The following is a 25,971-nucleotide window of genomic DNA, read 5'->3' on the forward strand; positions in this document are numbered from 1 at the left end:
ATCAGAGTGGCAAAGCAATTGGGATACAGTGTCATAGGACAAAGGCTCCTATTCAATGTTGGTAAGTGAAACCTGGGACTTGTAGGAATGGCGATTCCTGTCCAGCCTCTGACACATCTAGGTATGAGTATGTGATGGGGCCAGACCCCACTGAAACAGGAGTCCTTGAACGGGTTGAGCACTTAAAGACAGGAGAAGAATGTATGTTCTGTAGGAACAGCTCCACTCTTATCTGAGAGAATCAATAGCATTTAAAATGCCTAATAGACAAAATGTGAGCGCAGTGACAGTGCACCTCAGTGGTCATTTTAGAATCTCTTAGGTCTGTCCACTGGTTCCTGTGGGACTGAGGGAAACAAGGTGGCTTTGCCCAACCAGCCTACATCCTGCAGTGCCCAGTGAGACAGGCCACTGAAGCAGCCCCCCAAAGACCTGCAATGCCCAGGACCATGACTCATCAGCAGAAAGAAGAAAATGTGGCAGAAAACTTTAGGGGTGGGAGGGGGTTGGGAAGTGAAAATCCGACTCAGGAAATCCTGAGGCTTCAGATGAGGCTCAAGGGAGAAAATATAATGGGGGTCAAGGCAGAAGGTTACACTATAGCAGTCATCCAGCTTAAAGGCACATTATGTTAATTTCCTTGACAGCTTTAATTTGCTGGTTTAAATCTAGTAAGCATCTGGAGAAGCCAGGTGCCCCACTGTTCAGGCCTGCTGGAGCCATTTTATTTTCTTTGCAGAAGACAAGATGACTAGGGGCAACAAGAAGGCAAATTTGGGAATAAAATGTGTACATTTTCCAAAACCTCCCCAAATAACTGTGACACAGAGCTTGGATGGAGAAACTGCCCTAAGCCACTATAAACCAGCACTGTAATACAGGTAACACCTTAGGAGGGGTTAGCTTAAAGCAGAATTTAAGAAATGTCGGAAAGCAAGGCGAAGAGCGTGGAGGGGAGAATGGGGAGAGGGGGTGATGTATAAGTAGAGATCAATTTTGCATCAGACTGGCTCTACAGAATCATTTTATGTGTATGTACTTCCTGGATTTTCAAAAAGCAAACCAAAAGGAAATCCATCTTTTGCATCATCTTGTTGAAAGACAGCCATTAGCACACTCACATTTACTGAAATAAAGTAAGACTTGCCTTGTGGGTGGGATGTGTTTTTCTTCCATGTCTCAGTCTTTGTATTTCTCATGCTCTGATCATGGCCCACCTGAGGCACTTTCAAATTTCACTGACCCCTGGAACTATTGTCTCCTGCCAATCTATGTCCAGATAGGCAATAAGGGGTCACTAAGAGAATTCAGGTGAATCTAGGAGTGCAGCTCAGCTCTTTTTAAAAATTTTATTGGAGTATAGTTGATTCACAATGTTTTGTTAGTTTCAGGTGTACAGCAAAGTGATTCAGTTATACATATACATATATTCATTCTTTTTCAGATTCTTTTCTCATATAGGTTATCACAGAATACTGAGTAGAGTTCCCTGTGCTATACAGTAGGTCCTTGTTGGTTATCTATCTTATGCGTAGTAGTGTGTGTATGTTCATCCCAAACTCCTGATTTATCCCTCCCCCACCCCCATGCTTCCCCTTTGGTAACCATAAGTTTGTTTTCAATATCTGTATGTCTGTTTCTGTTTTGTAAATAAGTTCATTTGTATCATTTTTTAAAATTAGATTCCACATATGATATCATGTGATATTTGTCTGACTTAGTATGATCATCTCTAGGTCCATCCATGTTGCTGCAAATGGCACTATTTCATTCCTTTTTATGGCTGAGTAATATTCCATTATATATATATATGTACCATATCTTCTTTATCCATTCCTCTGTCTATGGACATTTAGGTTGCTTCCATGTCTTGGCTACTGTAAATAGTGCTGCGATGAACATTAGGGTGCATGTGTCTTTTCTAATGCCAGCTGTGTGTATGCATATGTGGATGTGCATGCATATGTCCAGCTACCACCCAGGTTTGCCCACGCCAGGGAAAGGAGGGGCACAGGATGGATATCATCAGGGAATAATATGGAAACATTTGCACTTGCTTGAAATTTATTTCTGGTATTTTTTTTTTTTAAATAAATTTATTTATTTATTTATTTATTTATTTTTGGCTGTGTTGGGTCTTCGTTTCTGTGTGACGGCTTTCTCCAGTTGCGGCAAGCGGGGGCCACTCTTCATCACGGTGCGCGGGCCTCTATCGCGGCCTCTCTTGTTGCCGAGCACAGGCTCCAGACGCGCAGGCTCAGTAGTTGTGACTCATGGGCCTAGTTGCTCCGCGGCATGTGGGATCTTCCCAGACCAGGGCTCGAACCCGTGTCCCCTGCATTGGCAGGCGGATTCTCAACCACTGTGCCACCAGGGAAGCCCTATTTCTGGTATTTTTTATCCTCCCTCTTCTCTCTATCTCACCCTGCCCTCAATCTGCTTGTTTAGGCACTTGATGATTGATAAGTCAATACAGTTGACTTTTGAACAATGAAAGGGTCAGGGGTGCCACCCCGCCACACCCCCCCCCCCCAAATAATCAGAAATCCGCCTATAACTTTACAGTTGGTCCTCCATATGTGTGGTTGGTTGAATCTGGATTCAACCAACTATGGATTGTGTAGTACTGTAGTATGCATCTATTGAAAAAAAACCCCACATACATGTGAACCTAGGCAGTTCAAACCCATTATTCAAGGGACAACTGTAGTTTTTTCTAAGCATGTTCTCGTTGACAGCAAGAAGGAAAGGCATTACTGATTTAAAAAATATATATTTATATTAATTCTCCCATAAAATTTGAGAGTTGGTTGTGGTATAATTGCTAACAAAAATTATACTAAAAGATAAGATCACCTTTGCAAGTCAGTGGGTTTATAATTAGTTCACAAGAATGATGCCTTTAAATACCTAATTAACTAAAGGCCAAGTCCTCATCTAGGCAAACCATCTCTCTATCCTTTTTTCTCTGGAAAGTGGAGGTGGTAGCCTTTCCCTTCCACCTGCAGTCCTCCCAGGAAATATTTCAAAGTCTGCCTGCTTCACTGTATCTATGCCAACCTACAGAGGGTTGTTCTGCTACAGCCATCACCAAAGCCACTTCCCTTGAAAGCAAATGGCGATGCAATAAGTTGCATTTGCTTTCCCATAAAAATAAATTGACATAATTTGATCAAGTCTTCTTTCCAATTTAAAAGGACATGAAAATAGTCTGCTGAACGAGGGCACATGCGGTAATATGTACTTGAGTTGAGCACATCACTAATATCAGCAGAAAGGTAACTACAAATCAAGCTTAACTGCTTTGCCCATGAAAAGAAAATAAAAAACCTTAACTTTTGCTGGATAGAAGCTCATTGTCTAAATTAAGGTTAGTTAGCTCTTTAGTCTTTTTTACATTTCAAGTTCTCCCATTAGAATGTCCATGAAGAAATGTTATCAGAATGCTAATCCTAATTCTTAGGTCTCCTGGAGGCACATAGGGTCTTCCCATTAGCAACAAAAGTGTGACGTTGCCTACCTATCTGGTGGTGGTTGAGAGATTTCCCAAATAACTGAGAGAAATGAACTTTCATCACAGAGTTCAAATATTTAATGACAAAATTAGAGTTTGCTGTATTAGTGAATCACAGAGCAGGTGTTACTTGTCTCTGAAAGGAACAAAAATGATTATTTGACATCTTAGGGAACTTCTGAAGAATTAATAACTGTACAACAGACATCAGCAGTGTCACAATTCTAAAAATTAAAAGTGAAACCTATCTTTAATATCCTTTGTTGAGGGCATTCTGTAAATATTTTTACATAAATGCATAACTTTCGTTAGCCACAAAAGTGGTATTAAGACAGATTTCACTGTAATTTTAAGTCTAACACATAACCTTTATTTTTTCAGAGCTTAAAAAAGTTAACTACTGATCTTGTTACATTTTACAAATACCTTCTTTAATATGAAACATTAACCTGAATCACTGTCTACTTCCTGTACACAGGTACCTAATAGTACTAGGGAAGAATACTACAGCTACATTCCAGGAAGAAGTGAGAACACTGGGAAGTCTCTTTTCTTTACGAGTTGTCAGTACAGTTTAAGAAATCCTTCACTGAAATGTAGTATTTCCAAAACTCAATAGTGAGGTGCAGAAATGAAACAAAGAAATTAAATGTCTTTTAGCAAGCCACTGAATTGGTCCCAAATAATGTGAGTCATTTTAGCAATTTTCTCTAGGTTAGATTGTATTAATATTTTGTATTGAAGCACCTTCTACAAAAGGATAGCAAAGAATCTCATGTACGTCATCACAGGGCTTGCTCCTGTGCAAGAAGTCAGGAGGTCCAGGAGGGGCTGGGGTTGCTGTTTGGCCTCTCTGTGGGCAGAGGCCTAGGTAGTAGGACTTGGACACAGGGAGGTCAAGGACATGACCACAGCCTGGAAGCAAATCAATAGAGGAAGGTAATAACAATGCAGATAGTCTTTCTTCAAATCCAGGACATTTCCAAGAAGACTTAAGTCTAAAAGGATAAGCAGAGAGTGAGGAAAAGAGGGCAAGATGTGGAGTACTTGCATTTATGAAGAGTAACTATCACAAGTCTACCGGAGAGGAAAAAATCTCAAATTTCACAGTATGCTTATGACCTCACCCTCTGCTACTTTAGAAGCAGCTTCACAAACACTGTTGTTAGATACTTGGCGACAAATTGAGTTTGGCTGATTGTCAGGGCATTTTAGATTTACCATTTCAATTATTTATACGAACTATCTATCTGAAGCTAGAATTCAATTTGGGAAGATGAATATATCTGTGTGTGTGTGCACGCGTGCGCACGTGCATTTTCTATACTGAGGCCTGCAAAGAAAACCTATTTGGTGTGATGTTTTCAGCTTTTCTTAGAAATTGTAAATGCTTCTAATGGTACTCACCAGAGAGCAAGTTCCTTGCTTCTTTAAACTTTTAAGACACCAAAAGAAAAGTACAAAATATTATAGTAAACTTATATAGTTTACCCTATAAATTTTACAGAGTTTCCTTAAACTGGATCATCTCCCTAAGGGGATTCAGAAATTTGTCTCTGGCAAATCCCATCTCCCTTTTGACACATAGTGACTAAGATCATTTTTCCCCACAATAGCCCAATTTTCTATCTCCCTGGGAATGCTTTATCAGGAGAACTTAAGCTGTTTAAATCAGCATAAATAATCCCAAAGTCATCATATGCTGCTATGTAAGAGCCTAGAATACACATGGCCTCAATGGGTAGGAAGGAATAGAAAGGGGTCGTCCTAAAGATCCAGGCAGCTTAAAAAAAATCAATGCATCGCAGCGGGAGGCTGAGAATGTATCTGGGATGTACAGCTTGCCTCCTTGTTTCAGGAAGACAAAGCACACAGCTTTTATATTTAGCATTTTAACCTTCTAAGAAACCAAACTCCTAGACTGAAAATCCAGGCCTGTGTTGAGTGATCCAAAATCAGGAGCTGTATGAACCAACCTCATTCAGTCTGACTGCAATGTAAAGGCTTTATGACTGTGCTGTTTTATGTCAGACCAGGCAAGTTGCAATTGCCATGAAATGCAATTTGTCAAGAAAAACCCACACTTTAAATTAGATTAATAGACAGCAATAACAACATCAAAACCTCCAAAAATCAGATACCAAGAACCGAAGGCCATTTCCCAAGGACATTATGAAGGCGTCTCTAAACAGGCATGACTTTGTAAAAAGAAAAGAAAAAAGATTTTAAATGTAGTATCTTTTCACATTATCCTTTACACAGACCTTTATCTGGACAAATCAATTCTTGATAAAAATCCAAGCTCTTTTCAAGACCAGCTACTGTAATTTGGGACAGTGACAGAGAAACATTCATGAATGCACAGAGGTTTTTTAAATAGGCTTTTCCTTAGGTCTTTAATCTCAAATTTTTATCCTTTATACGGTAATTCTAAATAATCAGCCTGGAAACAAGTAATGGAAGAATTTAAACTGTAGCTCAGAAAGTAGATTTCTATCTGTGATTCTGATTTGTTTTTTTGAATGCTGGTGATGGCTCATGCAAGAAGTTACTACACGAAAAGCAAAATCTAAGACTGCTGTTTCCCCTGATAAATCCAATTGTTTTTTCTAATACAGATTTGTGTCTCAGGATATAGAATCTTAACCTTCAGAGATTAAGAGTAGCTAAGAAACTGAGTGAAGCCAATCACTGCTTGACTTTTATTTCCAACCAGGAACAATAACATCTGACGTCACCACATTAAAATGTCTTCCTGCTTAATATCAGGAAAAAAATACAGTTTAGACCTAGCTCAATATATCATTTGGTCCAAATTTCATATTCAAACTACCAAAAAAAAAAAAAAAGCCTTAAAGAGAAAACACATACAGACACACGCATACACACAGTGGGAAAAAAATAAAGCTGATGCTTGCAGCATTTCTTAGCAAGATTATTAGGGAAATGTATAAACACAACATCTTTTCTCTCATATTAACATCTGAAAAGGAAAAATAACCTAAATGTCCACATTTTGGGAAAAAAAGAAGCAAGCGGAGGTCCAGAATTCTTGTAAAAACTGCTGAACAAACTTCATTTTCTCTTAAGAGGTCACCAGGAGAGGCAGTTTCTCAACATTTGTGCTTCATGGCAAGCTAAGGAGAGAAAGGGACAAAAGTAAGATGTTAGCAGCAGTGGGGAGAGTTCGTTTGCTGCTCCTTGCCCACATCCACGGTGAGAAGCAACACCAAGATTCTCCTTGCTGTGGCAGATCACCACTACAGTTCACAGTGGCACTTAGTAAATGTGCAGCATGTCCCTAAACAGTCCCCTGAGCACTGCATTTGTTACTCCCCCTTACAGTACTGTTGTTGGTGTATGTGTCCAGGTCAGGGAGGGTGCTGCGTGATGTTCCTTCAGGCCACTGAAGGAGCAAATGGAAGAGGCAAAGTAGAGGCAGAATGAGTGACCTACCCTAGAAACAAAGGCCTCTGGGCTCCCAGGTTACTAGTTATCCAGGAAGACCAACACTCTCCAAATGTATTTACTGACATCTCGTAAAGTATTAAAAATCACCAACTGTAGAGAAACAAACAAGCTGCAATAATCCACGTAATATCCTGGACATTCAACCAGGTCCAAAGCACTTGACAATTAGACTGTTTTACCAACCAGGACTGAACAATAGTAGACTGTTTTACCAACCAGGACTGAACAATAGACCAAATTCAGACCTTGACTTACTGCTCCCACTGGTATTTGAAAAATGTGGTTTATTGAAATGTTAGATCTTTATAAATGGGAACACCAAATACCACTGTATCATTCAATAGCTTCCCAAGCCCAGCTGGAGCCCATGATAATATATTTAAGGAAATGTATGGAGGTACAAAACATAAAATTAATCTGACATTGCCTTCCATAGCCAGATCCCTTCCAAGGAGCCCATACACTGATGTGAAGCAGAAGGCAGGGTTGAGGCTGAATTGTGATCCCTCGTGTCTAGAGTCTGTTATTAGGGATTAATCCCTGAGGTTGGGGCTGGAGTTACTGGGGGTAGTCGTGTCGCTAAATTAATCTCTAATTGGGCAATGTCAGCTGGAAGAGCTCCAGGTGCCTGTACCTGGTGAAGCCAGCCTAAGCGAAGACCCCCAAGGACCTTTTGCAGTGCTGATGCCAACAGCCAGTCAACTGTCAGATGGTGTTTGTGAAGCCCTGAGTGTGTCCAGGCTGCTGTGCTAAGTGCTGTTGGTTTTTGCCAAGAAGGCTAACTCCTGAACTCGAAGACTTTACAGTCCAGGAAACATGGTGGGTGGAAATGGCAGAGCCGGGGCTCTCTCTCAGATCCGTCCCACTCCCTGGCCACACTCTGAGCCCCTCCACTGTACGGCCTCCACTTCTTGCTCTGCCTCTAGTTTTAATACATTATTTAGCAATGTGGACCATTCAAATCAACACAGAGCTGTTAAGTGTTATGCATAATGAATACCAACCATAAATATTTGATCAGTGCTGCTGTCCTGTTATTCACTCAGCTGTTAACCTTCAGCTAATGGGCTTTGCCAATTTACCCACAGTCATTAATCCTCAGCAGCAATCGTGTTGCTTCTCACGCCAGACCCTGGTTACCTCTCCAGTGCAGCTGGGACTGGCGCTAAGGGGAGCCCCAGCTGGGCGGGGCCATGCCAGTTCAGCTTCGCAGAAGTACAGCTGGATTGGACGTTTTGCCATTTGAGGTATTTTTGCAGAAAGGCGCATCATTTCCACGCTACCTTGTTTTGTTTTTTTAACTTCCTGGGAGTTAGAAGCTTTAGAATATGGAAGGCACGATGCTGTTGCTTCCCTGCTACAAATCTGCTGTATGACCTTGAGCTCTAAGCCACAATTGCTCCGTACCTCAGTTTCCTCATGTCTGTAAATATCATCTCCAACTCAAATGCTTATGGATTAATGTAGATGTCAGAGTTCCTACAGAAGAGAAGTTAAAAACTTCCTTTTGCTATATTTTTGTTCTCTTCATGTTTCATGGAAAGCTTTCTCTTTCAAAGCTGTGTAAATGACTCCATCTAAATAACAATAACAATAATAGAAAAAGTTGTTACTCATACAGGGGGTATTTTTTAAGAGGCCTGGACTCTTGAGGCCCCTTCTCGCTCAGACCCCCAGGGAGTAGATGACCGTGGTAGGGACAGAGGGAGCCACTCCCTGCCAGTGAGGGAAATGCCACTCACCGCTCCCTCCCCTACAAATGTGCGCTTGTGCAAAACAGGGCAGATCACTGTTCTTGTCTGTGGGAAATAAACAGCATCTGAGGATGCCTAGGTGTGGGTATCCCTCTCGCCTGCCGACTCACCAGCCGAGGCAGGCGTCAAAGCACTGCGCATGCTGCACTGTCGCACTTTCTGAAGCAGAGGAGAGTGAGCAGGCCTGCTCTGCGGCTGAGCTGGACTTCCCTAAGGTCTGAGACTGTACCAAGCTCACAGTTCAGGAAGGAACCACGCTTCCCAAGCCAGGCTGAACAGAGCTGGGGGAGAGGGGGTGCAGACACCTTTCCATTGGCTCTGCGGGAGCCAAGCGCCCACATGTCTTGATGGCAGGCGCCTACAAAGGTGATCCACTCACTAATGTACCTGGGTCACTGTAGGAGTCCTGGGAAAATCGAGAAAGCCAGAGATAGCCTCTTCTATTGCAATCCAGAAGGTGTGCCCTACTCTCCAGCTGAGGTTGCATGCTCTTGTTCAACCAGGGAGCCCAGAGGAACTGTCACCCGGCACTGCCTTTCTCTGTCAGGGCTCTAACAAGTGCACTGTGTCTCGACGTCTAAACACAGCCCACTCTTGATGAGTCACCAGAGCCATGTTTGGGGAGGCAGTGGTGGAAGGCCTGGGTTCCACCTCTGAACTCTCTCCTCACCAGTAGGCCTGGTAGGGGCTCGGCCAGTGAAATGACATCTTCACGGACAGCCTACACTAGTGGGACAAATCAGGAGTCCTGGTCCCTGGGAAAATAGCCACACCTTATCTCAAGAGGGCAACCTCCTCCTGAGGAATCCTGCCCATGCTGGTGATTCATAAGCACACATCCCAGACTTGCAGTTTTAGAAAACTGCAAGTCTGGTTACTGTTGTGTCTCTCTCCCACTCCCTCAAACACACTGAGAGACACTAGCAGCCCCTCCCCCCACCCTGACGCCACCCACAGGAGAGGAAGCCAAAGCGAGTGGAGACTGCCCCCTGCTGCGCCCATCTCTACAGAAATAGGTAACTGGCTGGTACCAGTCCTCCCAGTGGTCAAAGCCAGAGACCCCTGTGCCTTTGGTGGCCTAATCAGTTTCTGTTCTGACAGGTCCTGTTTGCAAGGGCTGCTCTGTGTTTAGAAAGTGTCAGCATTCAGCAGGAGGCCCTCCCACCCTCCTTTGGAGGGCACAGACTCTTCACCACCAGTCCCTCCCCACCCCTGGGCTGGGATCCTCGGTCACATTTCTCCAACCCTCTACAGTGCTCATCATGTGATGGATTGCAGCAGGCTCAGCAGAAACCATTTTTATGGAAACAATTATAACTAATACTAACTGAGATTTATATGCACCAAGTATTGTGCTAACCAATTTATAGGTTTGAATGCATTCAATTCTCTCAACACCCTAGGAGAAAGGTACTATAATTAGTTAGCCCTATTTTACTGATGAGGAAACTGGGGCTTAGAGAAATTAAGCCCTTGCCCAAGGTCATGGAGTTGCTAATCAAACACAAGATGTTAACTACCATACCATACTGTCTACCTAGCAAACTTGGCCACAGTATCAGGGAAACAGGGTGACCAGGGCCAAGAATTCTGGCCATCTGGTTAGGTTATCCAACCCAGTGTTTGTATGACCTCCTCTGAGGCAGACAGTGACATGGATGACCTCCAGGTATTGTCTACTCCGCATTAGGAAGAATGATCTCACAGACTTCCTTGGTAACCTGGTTCATGGCCTAATCATTAACCTAAACTCTTATTTTAGCAGAATGTCATCAGTGCACCACTGAGTGCTCTATTCTGTATAACAAGACACGAAAGAGAATTGCTGCAATATCGCCCTTCCCAGACCTGAATACAATTAAAAAATAATTCCTGTAGTCTTCTCTTCTCCAAATCAACACTTTAAATGTTTCCCCAGGCTTCCACTGCCCATCCCCCTTTTAAATCACTACAGTGGCTGTTGCTATAAATGACATTGGGTAGCAATTCTAACATCTCCACTCCATCATTATTTCTATATCACAAAGGCTGCAGAAGGGATGAGGGGAACCATAATTCTGAGCTTGCTCCCTCTGTGACAGCCGCAGCAAGACAGGCTCTGGCCCCCAGCAGGGCTGCCTGCATTTTCAGCCAGGTTTGAACTCCAAATGGGCCCCTAAGGCAGCAGTACAGTAAGACACTGTCATGATAGGGAACTGATGACACAACGAGACAGGTCTGTGCAAAGGGGATGCAAGAAGGGCAGGCTAGATGCATCCACTCAGATCTGGATCTGCAGTCAGGCCTGGGCTTAAGCCTCGGGAAGGGGCCAGCCTGGCTCAGCTGGAGAGATTTTTCCCGTTGCTTTTCAGGTTGTCCATTTTTGTTTCCTCAGCAAAAGCGGGGTTTTCTTTTGAAGCAAATTAATTTTTTCCCCAAAGGTCACCTGAAAAGCCTATCTTGAAAGGCCAGATCATGAGTCTCACATGCCAACAATTATCAGCAAAAGTTGTTTCTGGAAACCTAAATTCAAATCACTAGCCAAAAAAGAGCTGCCCTTTGATCCAAAGTACAAGAACAGTAATAAATCCTCTTTTATCGCCTGACCAACAGGGCTTCTCTTTCCTTTGGTTTGTGACTGCCTTAGATAGCTGGCTGCCAATAAAAACTCCCCCTTCCCCTTCTGAAAGGCACATTTTCAGTGCATGTGTGAATGTGCATGTGTACACCTGAGGCATGTGGAAAACACCATTCTCTGGACCCAGAGGCAGGTGGGAATTTTGCAGGCAGCTCTGCACTAGTCAGGTCAGCCTTAGAGGTCCAAGGCCCCTCCACAGGGGAAACTAGCCCTGAGGTGCCCTGGGACTAGAGTTTGCTTTTTATACGGTAAAGAGATAAGAACACAGGATGCAAGGCTCATGACCAGAAAGGGACAGCATGGAAAAGTAAGCACAAGAGCCCACAGTCCTCTTTCAAGCACTGGCTAACAGAGGAGGGATATTCTTACACCTGTCCTACCCCCACCTCCATCCTGTTCCCTGAAACTTGAGCCTTAAACTTCTGGGTAGGAAGTAAAGATGGTCCACATTTCCCAAAGATACGGGGTCAGAGACAGGGCTGAAGACAGCAGAAACGAAATAACCAAAGAAGCAGGTCCAAGAAGAAATCTTACCAACTCTGGTACTTACTAAGTAGCAGAAGGGAACTGTATACAGGGGCCAAAAAAAAAAAAAAAAGGCTTGACTTTGTGCCTGAGGTTTTTCTCCCACCTGGGAAACATACTGAAATAAAGTTTTGGGCACCAAAGCTCCCTGACAACCCAGAGCTGAGCCCTCGGCCGCGCTGCGGGACCCACCTTGTGTGCAGTTTCTGCAAACTGCTGGGCGCTGTTCTTCATGTCTTCCGTCTTCTCCTCTGCGCGGCCTAAGCGCTCCCCGCGCTCGTTCAAGGCCTGGCTCGCTTTCTGCACTGCACTGGTCACGCTGTCGGCCGCTGAATGGAGGATGCTGTTTCCTGAAAGAGAACAGGAAGAACATTGAGAAGCTGGCTCGGCTGACCTACAGTGACACCCCCCGCCCAGGGTGAGCGCCCCGAAAAAGCAAGGTGGGTCAGACTCTGGAAAGGCCTCGAGTGTCTAGGAAACAAGTCGACTTTTCTTCTGACTTGGTCTGACTGACTCACTTTTAGGAAGAATACCCACTGACTGTAGGACCTGGGCAAGTGCTGAAGGCTTCTTTCGCAGCCCCGTCACTGACAGCACTCATTTCCATTCTACCGGCATTCTCTTGGGTAAGGCTCAGAAGAGCGGGGTCCATCTGAATTTAGGACTTGGCTTGCAAAGGTAGATGGAAACCCTAACAAGTGCATAGAATTAGGCAAGTTCAGTGAGACATATCTGGGTCATATGAGCATTTCCTCTTGACCTGAGGTTTAGATGGATAACCACAGGAAAATTGGGGGTACAGAACTTCTCCAGATATGATGCTCTGTATTCCTTTCAACTGTTCCCTTCCATTTTACCCCTTCACCCCTAAATGCATAGCCACACGTAAGAAGCTATCGATCAGTCTCAAAGTTCAGAGGAGATACGTCAGTTCCCAACCTTGAATCCCGAGCCATGGCCTGGTTGGTTGGGCCTCTTTGCCTCTGATCTCAAGTATATGAAACATGGGGCCTCAGCACTGTACTTAGCCAGCAGGTAAAAAACAGTGACAGAAACCTGTCCTAGAAGGAACTTAGCACTCCCAGATTCATGAATGATGATACTGAGAAAGTTGAAAACCATCACATTTCAAATGGTTATGCATCCCTGACATCCCATTTACCGGGACTGGAGAAGAGAATTCAACAGTGACAAACTGGCAGATGCATAACCCACGGAGACCTAGAAACTTGCCAAATTACAACCAAAGGAGATTTATAGCTGTATTTTGTTAATGCTGAGTGGAAGATAGTTAAATGGCATTTTATAGAATAGCTTTATGTCTTTGAATAAGTTTTTATTACATCATTTAACTTTGTACCTGGGATGGATACATCTAGCCACAGACAGCTTTTAATAGAAACGTAATTTCCACTGGTCTCAGCTGCAAAGGCTCCCTCATTTCTCCTCTGTGGGAACAGTCTGTGGTTTGTGGAAAAGGATCTCAGGCAAAGAAAGTGCCTGCCCCAGAGGAAGCACTTTGTAAATTGTTTTCCAGTTTTCTTCTTTAGGGGTGGATTTCAAGGGCTTCCACTATGCACTAAGGGGAGGAGAATGGAGTTAGCTTACTATTACTCAGCTGCATCAAGCACTACTGGAGCCAAGATAAGTCAGCACAGATTAACAGAGGAGATGTGGCTCTGGAGAAACTGGCTGAATGCAAGGGTTGGAATGGAAGGTCTGTCTAGGTCTTCAGAACAGATTTAGGAGGAGGAATCTGGGTTCCCATTTACTTTCATATCATGGTTATGATTATAGCCTATCACCACTGCTTAATATTTGAATAGCATTTTGCAGTCATAAAGCATCGTTACAAATATTGTCTCATTTGATTGTCACAGAAATTCTACTGAGAAGACTGAGACTAGGTGAGGTTCAGGGCTTCCACAAGATCATGTCACTAGGAAAGTGACATAGCTAGCACTGGAAACTGGTTTCCCAATGCCTTTTCCTTATTCTGTACCTTCCCCTCTGCAGATGTGGCATTGGTCATGGAAAGCAATCACTATGACAGAATTGTGAGAAGACCACCAAAGATAGGTTTTGACAGGTTATTTCCCGAGGTAATGCCTGACTGTTTCTATCCTAAAGAAACCTATTCCTCTTGGTAAATGAAGAGTTATTGCCTAAGCTGCACTGCAAGCCAGGTGCTCCCAAGAAGGAACAGGCCAATGGGAAAGAATAAGACAGTGAAGGGACTGAAGGTGCAGAGGAGTTGGGGGAGGGCACAAGAAAATCTCCCCTTCCTGCTTCCTTCCACATGCCCACAGCTTAGCCGCCAGAGGCTAGAGAAAAGATGGGGCAGGGTACCTGCAACTCCACAGCCAGGAACAGCTGCATTAAACCAAAGGGATTTTAGAATTAGTTATCATAAAATCAAGAGGGTATATAACCAGGATAGGTTTTTTTCCCATCGGAACTGACCCTCATGGTGCCCTCAAAGTAAGACACATCTGTGTTTCTAGAATGAATCTGCTTTGCGTGAGCCATACTGTTTTCCTGTCACGACTTTCTTAAAGTTAATCTTGTACAGACGTCAGATCAACACTGCACCCAGTTTTACATGATACTGTTTAACCAAGAGTTGTTATAACTAGAAGAGAACCAAATGCTGTCTTCATTATTCAGTGATGACACTGCTGACCACTGTCAATAAAAAATCCACCTTCAGTTATTTTCAGCCACGAGGATGGATTTGAACAAATCTCATCACCTCAGTTGAAATGTCCTCCTCTGGTTTCAATTCTACCTGTATTTCAGGCTCAGTGAAGTCCCATTGCCTTTCAGGTCAATTACATTCTCTTCTCAACTTTGTAAGAGCTGTCTATATCCTTCTTGGGTGATTGATCAAGTACAGTCATGGACAACTCTTCTACCTCATTTCTTCACCCATAGATGCAGTGACTTACCAGCTGGATTACATATTCCCTGAGGGCACCCTTTCACTCTGTTGACCATTCCCTAAATCTTGAATCTTCCTCCTCTAGATTCGGGTCTCCCGCTTGCTTGCTCTATTCTCTCTGATATCTTGCAAATGCTGTAATTCCAGGGTTCTGTCCTTGGCCCTCTTCTCTTTCTCGTTCTGCAGACTCTCCCTAGGACAAGTCTACCCAGCTCATGGCTTCAATGACCAAATTTTTGCTTTTTTCTAGGTTGTGCTGCTGAGGCTCCAGACCCATGTTTTCTTACTGGGCAACTTCAGGTGAGTCACCCAAAGTCATCTTGAATTCGCTATGTCTACACCTGACCCCATTATCACACCTGCTTTTCCTTTGGGGTCCCCTGCTCAGTCAGTAACTCCACTATCTGCCCAGCTTGCTCCTCAATTCAGAAATCTGGGAGCCCAGTCCAGATTCCTCCCTTACTTTTACCACATGCAACTACACGTCACCTGCTATCCAGCTCTCTACTCTCTGCCCTCTTTGCCAGCTTCATTATCTCTGTATTGATCCAGTCCCTCTTGCCTTCAGAGATAGAGCAAGAGCCTTTTGTTGTTAGGTGTCCCCACACCTTTTCTGGTTCATCTTCCACACATTTCTATAGTACACTTGTAGAAAGGCAAATTCGTTACCATCTTCTCACTGCTTCCAAGATAAAATTGAGAACTTTGCCCTGCCTCACTCTCAGCTCATCTTAGAACCTCATCCATTTTTCCTCTCCCTAGCGATCTCCAATCCCACGCCTTGCCAAGTTACCTAAATTTTCGCAGATGTGTCATGTTTCTTTTACCTGTATGCTTTTGTGCTTACTGCTACCTCTGTGTGAACTCTGAGTCTCATCTTAGCCTTCCCACTTACTCCTATGTGCTTCAGTACACTTCAGACCCCTTTCCTAGGAAAGACTGTCATATCTAGCCCACCCTAAACCATTGTTGCCCCCAACATACACATTATCTTGTGTCTATTTCAAATGGTGCATTTATCATAATGCATGTAATTGCTGGGTATCTAGTGTGAGCTCCTTGAAAGCAGGGGCTGTGCCTTTCTCACTTTTGTATTTGCAATCCCTGGCACATAGGAGAGACTCAATAAATGTTGGTTGGCTTAGAGGCAGAAAAAATATATCATCCTTCCAATGATTTCTCCATGGCTTAGCAGAGGGTTGGACACGTGACTGATGCTGTTACATGATCTAACTAGGTCTTCAAATTCTAAACTTGCCAAATGACTAAGGGTTTAGTCTGTGTCTAATGAAGCCAGCTATCTCACCTAGAGATTGTGCCAGGCATTCAATGAATTAAGTCAACAACAAAATGCAAAAAGGGGAATGCTTTTGCTATAGTGAAAGTGAAGAGAAAGTTGGTAAAAAATCTGTTGTTACCATAAACAAGACGAAAAGACAACCCTCAGAATGGGAGAAAATATTTGCAAATGAATCAACGGACAAAGGATTAATCTCCAAAATATATAAACAGCTCATTCAGCTCAATATCAAAGAAACAAACACCCCAATCCAAAAATGGGCAGAAGACCTAAATAGACATTTCTCCAAAGAAGACATACAGATGGCCACGAAGCACATGAAAAGATGCTCAACATCACTAATTATTAGAGAAATGCAAATCAAAACTACAATGAGGTATCACCTCACTCCTGTTAGAATGGGCATCATCAGAAAATCTACAAACAACAAATGCTGGAGAGGGTGTGGAGAAAAGGGAACCCTCTTGCACTGTTGGTGGGAATGTAAATTGATACAGCCACTATGGAGAACAATATGGAGGTTCCTTAAAAAACTAAAAATAGAATTACCATATGACCCAGCAATCCCACTACTGGGCATATACCCAGAGAAAACCGTAATTCAAAAAGACACATGCACCCGAATGTTCATTGCAGCACTATTTACAATAGCCAGGTCATGGAAGCAACCTAAATGCCCATCAACAGACGAATGGATAAAGAAGATGTGGTACATATATACAATGGAATATTACTCAGCCATAAAAAGGAACGAAATTGAGTCATTTGTTGAGACGTGGATGGATCTAGAGACTGTCATACAGAGTGAAGTAAGTCAGAAAGAGAAAAACAAATATCGTATATTAATGCATGTATGCGGAACCTAGAAAAATGGTACAGATGAGCCAGTTTGCAGGGCAGAAGTTGAGACACAGATGTAGAGAATGGACATATGGACACCAAGGGGGGAAAACTGCGGTGGGGTGGGGATGGTGGTGTGCTGAATTGGGCGATTGGGATTGACATGTATACACTGATGTGTATAAAACTGATGCCTAATAAGAACCTGCAGTATAAAAAAACAAACAAAACAACTAAAAAAAAAAAAAAAAAAAATCTGTTGTTACCAGCCTTAAAATAAACAACTGCAAGGTATAAAAATAACAGAAGTTAAATAGCTTTTAAATCCAATGCAAAAATAGCAGTTGCCTGACCACTTACTATGTTCTAGGCACTTACTAAAATCTGCTCCTCACAACAGCCTATGGGATGGCACATCACTGATCCCATTTTTACCAATGGGAGCACCAACGGAGAGAGAGAGGGTTAGCAGTGCGCCAAGGATCCCACAGTAAGTGAAGAGCAGAGCTAGGTTTTGAACTCAGGAAGCCCAGCTCCAGAGCCAGTTCTCTTACTGTTACGTTGGCTCTCCATTGGAATTTTCTTGTATTTGAGATTAATACAGTCTGCATTAACTGTATGGAATGAAGACTCCAGTGTAGCAGTTCCTAAAGCATTTCTTAAAGCCATAATACAAAAGAAAACATCTTGTCATTATTACAAGCTAAAACAACTTACTATAGAAAATTTAGAATACATATTACTATAAAAAGGCAATAAAACCGTGTAGTATTCAATTGCTTAGAGATAACCACATTTACATTTATGGTGCATTTTATCCTAGTAATTTTTCTGTCTATGTTTTTCTAAAACATGGTTGAGGCCATACTATATATATTTAGTACTGTATCCTATTGTGGGTACTTTCCCATGTCATGGAACATTCTTTGAAAATACTGTTTATAATGGCTACATAACACTGTTGTAATTTATTCAATTATTTCCCTTTTCAATATTGGGTGCGTGTCCAAAAGTGTCCTTCCTTCCTTCCTTCCGTGCACACCATTATATTTCAACTTCTGTATACACTGCAGTGTGCTCACCACCAAAAGCTTAGTTTCCATCTGTCACCATACAGTTGACCCCCTTTTTATCTATTTCATCCTCCTCCGACCCCCTTCCTCTCTGGTAACCACTACTCTGTTCTTTGTATCTATGTGTCTGTTTTCCTTTTGTTTGGCTTGTTCATTTTTTTAAAAATTAATTTTAACTTAAAAAATATTCCACATATGAGTGAAATCGTACTGTATTTGTATTTCTCTTTCTGACTTACTTCACTTAGCATAATACCCTCAAGGTCCATCCGTGTTGTCACAAATGGCAAGATTTCACTTTTTTATGGCTGAGTTCCATTGTCTATATATATATATATATATATATATATATATATATATATATATATATATATATATATATATATATATATACATACACACACACACACATATATATACACACACACACACACCATATCTTTTTTTTTTTTATTAGTTGTTTTGTTTGTTTTTTATACTGCAGGTTATTAGTCATCAATTTTATACAAATCAGTGTATACATGTCAATCCCAATCGCCCAATTCAGCACACCACCATCCCCACCCCACTGCAGTTTTCCCCCCTTGGTGTCCATATGTCTGTTCTCTACATCTGTGTCTCAACTTCTGCCCTGCAGACTGGCTCATCTGTACCATTTTTCTAGGTTCCACATACATGCGTTAATATACGATATTTGTTTTTCTCTTTCTGACTTACTTCACTCTGTATGACAGTCTCTAGATCCATCCACGTCTCAACAAAAGACTCAATTTCGTTCCTTTTTATGGCTGAGTAATATTCCATTGTACATATGTACCACATATTCTTTATCCATTCATCTGTCGATGGGCATTTAGGTTGCTTCCATATCCTGGCTATTGTAAATAGTACTGCAATGAACATTGGGGTGCATGTGTCTTTTTGAATTATGGTTTTCTCTGGGTATATGCCCAGTAGTGGGATTGCTGGGTCATATGGTAATTCTATTTTTAGTTTTTTAAGGAACCTCCATACACTTCTCCATAGTGGCTGTATCAATTTACATTCCCACCAACAGTGCAGCAGGGTTCCCTTTTCTCCACACCCTCTCCAGCATTTGTTGTTTGTAGATTTTCTGATGATGCCCATTCTAACAGGAGTGAGGTGATACCTCTTTGTAGTTTTGATTTGCATTTCTCTAATAATTAGTGATGTTGAGCAGCTTTTCATGTGCTTCTTGGCCATCTGTATGTCTTCCTTGGAGAAATGTCTATTTAGGTCTTCTGCCCATTTTTGGATTGGGTTGTTTGTTTCTTTAATACTGAGCTGCATGAGCTGTTTATATATTTTGGAGATTAATCCTTTGTCCGTTGAATCGTTTGTAAATATTTTCTCCCATTCTGAGGGTTGTCTTTTCGTCTTGTTTATGGTTTCCTTTGCTGTGCAAAAGCTTTTAAGTTTCATTGGGTCCCATTTGTTTATTTTTGTTTTTATTTTCATTACTCTAGGAGGTGGATCAAAAAAGATCTTGCTGTGATTTATGTCAAAGAGTGTTCTTCCTATGTTTTCCTCTAAGAGTTTTATAGTGTCCGGTCTTACATTTACGTCTCGAATCCATTTTAAGTTCATTTTTGTGTATGGTGTTAGGGAGTGTTCTAATTTCATTCTTTTACATGTAGCTGTCCAGTTTTCCCAGCATCACTTATTGAAGAGACTGTCTTTTCTCCATTGTATATCTTTGCCTCCTTTGTCATAGATTAGTTGACCATAGGTGTGTGGGTTTATCTCTGGGCTTTCTATCTTGTTGCATTGATCTATGTTTCTGTTTTTGTGCCAGTACCATATTGTCTTGATTACTGTAGCTTTGTAGTATAGTCTGAAGTCAGGGAGTCTGATTCCTCCAGCTCCGTTTTTTTCCCTCAAGACTGGTTGGCTATTCGGGGTCTTTTGTGTCTCCATACAAATTTTAAGATGATTTGTTCAAGTTCCGTAAAAAATGCCATTGGTAATTTGATAGGGATTGCATTGAATCTGTAGATTGCTTTGGGTAGTACAGTCATTTTCACAGTATTGATTCTTCCAATCCAAGAACATGGTATATCTCTCCATCTGTTGGTATCATCTTTAATTTCTTTCATCAGTGTCTTATAGTTTTCTGCATACAGGTCTTTTGTCTCCCTAGGTAGGTTTATTCCTAGGTGTTTTATTCTTTTTGTTGCAATGGTAAATGGGAGTGTTTCCATAATATCTCTTTCAGATTTTTCATCATTAGTGTATAGGAATGCAAGAGATTTCTGTGCATTAATTCTGTATCCTGCCACTTTACCAAATTCATTGATTAGCTCTAGTAGTTTTCTGGTGGCATCTTTAGGACTCCCTATGTATAATATCATGTCATCTGCAAACAGTGACAGTTGTACTTCTTCTTTTCCAGTTTGTATTCCTTTTATTTCTTTTTCTTCTCTGATTGCCGTGGCTAGGACTTCCAAAACTATGTTGAATAATAGTGGTGAGAGTGGACATCCTTGACTCGTTCCTGATCTTAGAGGAAATGCTTCCAGTTTTTCACCATTGAGAATGATGTTTGCTGTGGGTTTGTCATATATGGCCTTTATTATGTTGAGGTAGGTTCCCTCTATGCCCACTTTCTGGAGAGTTTTTATCATAAATGGGTGTTGAATTTTGTCAAAAGCTTTTTCAGCATTTATTGAGATGATCATATGGTTTTTATGCTTCAGTTTGTTAATATGGTGTATCACATTGATTGATTTGTGTATATTGAAGAATCCTTGCATCCCTGGGATAAATCCCACTTGATCGTGGTGTATGATCCTTTTAATGTGTTGTTGGATTCTGTTTGCTAGTATTTTGTTGAGGATTTTTTTTTTTTTTTAAGAAATTCACGTTCTTTTATTTATTTATTTATGACTGTGTTGAGTCTTCGTTTCTGTGCGAGGGCCCTCCCCAGCTGCGGCAAGCGGGGACCACTCTTCATCGCGGTGCGCGGGCCTCTCACCATCGCGGCCTCTCTTGCTGCGGAGCACAGGCTCCAGACGCGCAGGCTCAGCAATTGTGGCTCACGGGCCCAGTTGCTCCGCGGCATGTGGGATCCTCCCAGACCAGGGCTCGAACCCGTGTCCCCTGCATTGGCAGGCAGACTCTCAACCACTGCGCCACCAGGGAAGCCCTGTTGAGGATTTTTGCATCTGTATTCATCAGTGATATTGGTCTGTAATTTTCATTTTTTGTAGTATCTTTGTCTGGTTTTGGTATCAGGGTGATGGTGGCCTCATAGAATGAGTTTGGGAGTGTTCCTTCCTCTGCAATTTTTTGGAAGAGTTTGGGAAGTGTGGGTGTTAGCTCTTCTGTAAGTATTTGATAGAATTCACCTGTGAAGCCATCTGGTCCTGGGCTTTTGTTTGTTGGAAGATTTTTAATCACAGTGTCAATTTCATTACTTGTGATTGATCTGTTCATATTTTCTATTTTTTCCTGGTTCAGTCTTGGAAGATTATACCTTTCTAAGGATTTGTCCATTTCTTCCAGGTTGTCCATTTTATTGGCATAGGGTTGCCTGTAATAGTCTCTTAGGATGCTTTGTATTTCTGCGGTGTCTGTTGTAACTTCTTTTTCATTTCTAATTTTATTGATTTGAGTCCTCTCCCTCTTTTTCTTGATGAGTCTGGCTAATGATTTATCAATTTTGTTTATCTTCTCAAAGAAGCAGCTTTTAGTTTTATTGATCTTTGCTAGTGTTTTGTTTCTATTTCATTTATTTCTGCTCTGATTTTTATGATTTCTTTCCTTCTGCTAACTTTGGGTTTTGTTTGTTCTGCTTTCTGTAGTTCCTTTAGGTGTAAGGTTAGATTGAGATTTGAGATTTTTCTTGTTTCTTGAGGTAGGCTTGTATAGCTATAAACTTCCCTATTTGCTGCATCCCATAGGTTTTGGATTGTCGTGTTTTCATTGTCATTTGTCTCTAGGTATTTTTTGATTTCTTCAGTGATCTCTTGGTTATTTAGTAACGTATTGTTTAGCCTCCATGTGTTTGTGTTTTTTACGTGTTTTTCCCTGTAATTCATCTCTAATCTCATAGTATTGTGGTCAGAAAAGATGCTTGATATGATTTCAGGTTTTTTTGGTTTTTGTTTTTTTTTTAATTAAATAATTTATTTATTTTTGGCTGTGTTGGGTCTTCGTTTCTGTGCGAGGGCTTTCTCTAGTTGCGGCAGGCGGGGGCTACTCTTCATTGTGGTGCGTGGGCCTCTCACTATCGTGGCCTCTCTTGTTGCGGAGCACAGGCTCAGTAGTTGTGGCTCACGGGCCTAGTTGCTCCGCAGCATGTGGGATCTTCCCAGACCAGGGCTTGAACCCGTGTCCCCTGCATTAGCAGGCAGATTCTCAACCACTGCGCCACCAGGGAAGCCCGATTTCAGTTTTCTTAAATTTACTGAGGCTTGATTTGTGACCCAAGATGTGATCTATCCTGGAGAATGTTCCGTGCGCAGTTGAGAAGAAAGTGTAATCTGCTGTTTTTGGATGGAATGTCCTATAAATATCAATTAAATCTATCTGGTCTATTGTCTCATTTATAGCTTCTGTTTTCTTATTTATTTTCATTTTGGATGATCTGTCTATTGGTGTAAGTGAGGTGTTATTAAAGTCCCCCACTGTTATTGTGTTACTGTCGATTTCCTCCTTTATCGCTGTTAGCAGTTGCCTTATGTATTGAGGTGTTCCTATGTTGGGTGCATATATATTTATAATTGTTATAGCTTCTTCTTGGATTGATCCCTTGATCATTATGTAGTGTCCTTCCTTGTCTCTTGTAACATTCTTTATTTTAAAGTCTCTTTTGTCTGATATGAGAATTGCCACTCCAGCTTTCTTTTGATTTACATTTGCATGGAATATCTTTTTCCATCCCCTCACTTTCTGTCTGTATGTGTCCTTAAGTCTGAAGTGGGTCTCTTGTAGACAGCATATATATGGGTCTTGTTTTTGTATCCATTCAGCCAGTCTGTGTCTTTTGTTTGGGACATTTAATCCACTTACATTCAAGGTTATTCTCAATATGTATGTTCCTATGACCATTTTCTTAATTGTTTTGGGTTTGTTTTTGTGGGTCTTTTTCTTCTCTTGTGTTTCCCACCTACAGAAGTTGCTTTAGCATTTGTTGTAAAGATGGTTTCGTGGTGCTGAATTCTCTTAGCTTTTGCTCATCTGAAAAGCTTTTGATTTCAGCATCAAATCTGAATGAGATCCTTGCTGGGTAGAGTAATCTTGGTTGTAGGTTCTTCCCTTTCATCACTTTAAGTATATCATGCCACTCCCTTCTGGCTTGTGGAGTTTCTGCTGAGAAATCAGCTGTTAACCTTATGAGAGTTCCCTTGTATGTTATTTGTCATTTTTCCCTTGCTGCTTTCAATAATTTTTCTTTACCTTTAATTTTTGCCAATTTGATTACTATGTGTCTCGGTGTGTTTCTCCTTGGGTTTATCTTGTATGGGACTCTCTGCGCTTCCTGGACTTGGGTGGCTATTTCCTTTCCCATGTTAGGGAAGTTTTTGGCTATAATCTCTTCTAATATTTTCTCTGGGCCTTTCTCTCTCTCTTCTCCTTCTGGGACCCCTATAATGCGAATGTTGTTGCTTTTAATGTTGTCCCAGAGGTCTCTTAAGCTGTCTTCATTTCTTTTCATTCTTTTTTCTTTAGTCTGTTCCACAGCAGTGAATTCCACCATTCTGTCTTCCAGGTCACTTACCCGTTCTTCTGCCTCAGTTATTCTGCTATTGATTCCTTCTAGTGTAGTTTTCATTTCAGTTATTGTATTGTTCATCTCTTTTTGTTTGTTCTTTAATTCTTCTAGGTCTTTGTTGTACATTTCTTGCATCTTCTTGATCTTTGCCTCCATTGTTTTTCCAAGGTCCTGGATCATCTTCACTATCATTATTCTGAACTCTTTTTCTGGAAGGTTGCCTATGTCCACTTCATTTAGTTGTTTTTCTGGGGTTTTATCTTGTTCCTTCATCTGGTACATAGCCCTTTCTTTGCCTTTTCATCTTGTCTGTCTGTCTTTGAATGTGGTTTTTGTTCCACAGGCTGCAGGACTGTAGTTCTTCTTGCTTCTGCTGTCTGCCCTCTGGTGGATGAGGCTATCTAGGAGGCTTGATGGGAGGGACTGGTGGTGGGTAGAGCTGACTGTTGCTCTGGTGGTCAGAGCTCAGTAAAACTTTAATCCACTTGACTGTTGATGGGTGGGGCTGGGTTCCCTCCCTGTTGGTTGTTTGGCCTGAGGCAACCCAACACTTCCACCTACCTGGCCTCTTTGATGGGGCTAATGACAGGCTCTGGGAGGGCTCACACCAAGGAGTACTTCCCAGAACTTCTGCTGCCAGTGTCCTTGTCCCCACGGTGAGCCACAGCTCCCCCCTCCCCCACCTCTGCAGGAGACCCTCCAACACTAGCAGGTAGGTCTGGTTCAGTCTCCCCTGGGGTCACTGCTCCTTCCCCTGGGTCCCGATGTGCACACCACTTTGTGTGTGCCCTCCAAGAGTGGAGTCTCTGTTTCCCCTAGTCCTGTCGAATCCTGCACTCAATTCCCACTAGGCTTCAAAGTCTGATTCTCTAGGAATTCCTCCTCCTGTTGCCGGATCCCCAGGTTGGGAAGCCTGACGTGGGGCTCAGAACCTTTACTCCAGTGGGTGGACTTCTGTGGTATAAGTAAGTGTTCTGCAGTCTGTGAGTCACCCACCCACCAGTTATGGGATTTGATTTTACTGTGATTACGCCCCTCCTACCATCTCATTGTGGCTTCTCCTTTGTCTTTGAATGTGGGGTATCTTTTTTGGTGAGTTCCAGTGTCTTCCTGTTGATGATTGTCCAGCAGCTAGTTGTGATTCTGGTGTTCTTGCAAGAGGGAGTGAGAGCACGTCCTTCTACTCCGCCATCTTGGTTCCTCTCCCCAGGGAGATCTATTATATGCAAACTGTTAGTAGTCCAGGAACATGAGTAACTCTCATATTGTATACCCAAAGTGTTCAATAATAATTTATTCCTTGAGTAGATTAAATAGTTCCTATTCTATCCTTGTCTACTGTATTAATTTTTTTACCAAGAGTATTTTCATGGGTAGACATAAGGTTCACTTAAGCCTGGTGCAGTATTAGTGACATTCAGATTAATTTAGGTATAAATCTATAGGATACACTCAAGATGTTCTTTTTTTTCTACTTCCAATCTTCATTGGTCAGCTTCTCTACCATTAGAGGCCATATGAGCAAAAGACAAGAAAAGTCACATGGAAACTTGGTTCCCTGATGGCAGGGTCCCTTTTCAGTCCTAAAGGCTCTCTGAACCATGTACATACTTTTCTGCTTCCTGAGATGAGCAGCCATCTCCACCCCTGTCGGTGGTAATTCAGTTGCATGGTAATCGTGATACTTCCAAGGAGGTTCTGCTTAGAACTGTGACTTGCATTAAGCATTTTATAAATGAATAATAATTTAAATAATAATGATATTAATTTCTACAAACAGAGTGATTGAACGCAAAGTCCCACCTGGTGAAACAAGTTAGTTCTTAATTCACAGACTCCATTAATTATCTGAGAGCTTGGGTAAATTACCAAGTTCTTTCTACATTACATTGACTAATCAATACTAATCACACAGCTGCATCTCAATGTTGGACAACCTCTAGGAGCCCCTTTAGAGATGGGAGATTCTTCCAAACTGTTAAATTTTAAAATTTCATTTGTACTTTTGTGGTAGTGACTAATCAGATAAATTCTGTTACAAATCCAGGTTATGTTACATCAGCTTTCCAAAAGGAAGAGTTGTTAACCCATGCTGGGCACGGATGCAGTGTGAACATCAGCTAGTTGCAGAAACTGCTACAGTTCACTGAATGGTTACTATGTGCAGTGCTATGTTAAAGTGTCAAATTCCTCAAAGAA

At 41.9% G+C, this 25,971-nt stretch overlaps 1 protein-coding gene across 3 annotated transcripts in view; it reads right to left on the minus strand.

The window, feature by feature from the left end:
• Positions 1 to 3,590: 3,590 nt before the first annotated feature.
• STXBP6 (syntaxin binding protein 6) overlaps positions 3,591 to 25,971 on the minus strand; it is a 270,691-nt gene continuing 248,310 nt past the window's right edge. For 2 of the 3 annotated variants that reach the window (XM_059914016.1, XM_059914018.1), the window contains exons 5-6: positions 12,074 to 12,231; positions 3,592 to 6,651 (exon numbers count right to left, since the gene is read on the minus strand). In XM_059914016.1, the coding sequence (XP_059769999.1) occupies positions 6,628 to 6,651; positions 12,074 to 12,231 (182 nt within the window). In that variant the 3' untranslated portion in view covers positions 3,592 to 6,627. Of the gene's footprint in view, positions 6,652 to 12,073; positions 12,232 to 25,971 lie in introns of all 3 variants that reach the window. The other variant, XM_059914019.1, reaches the window with a different exon arrangement.

Source organism: Balaenoptera ricei, chromosome 2 (genome assembly GCF_028023285.1).
Source record: "Balaenoptera ricei isolate mBalRic1 chromosome 2, mBalRic1.hap2, whole genome shotgun sequence".
Classification (NCBI taxonomy): domain Eukaryota; kingdom Metazoa; phylum Chordata; class Mammalia; order Artiodactyla; family Balaenopteridae; genus Balaenoptera; species Balaenoptera ricei.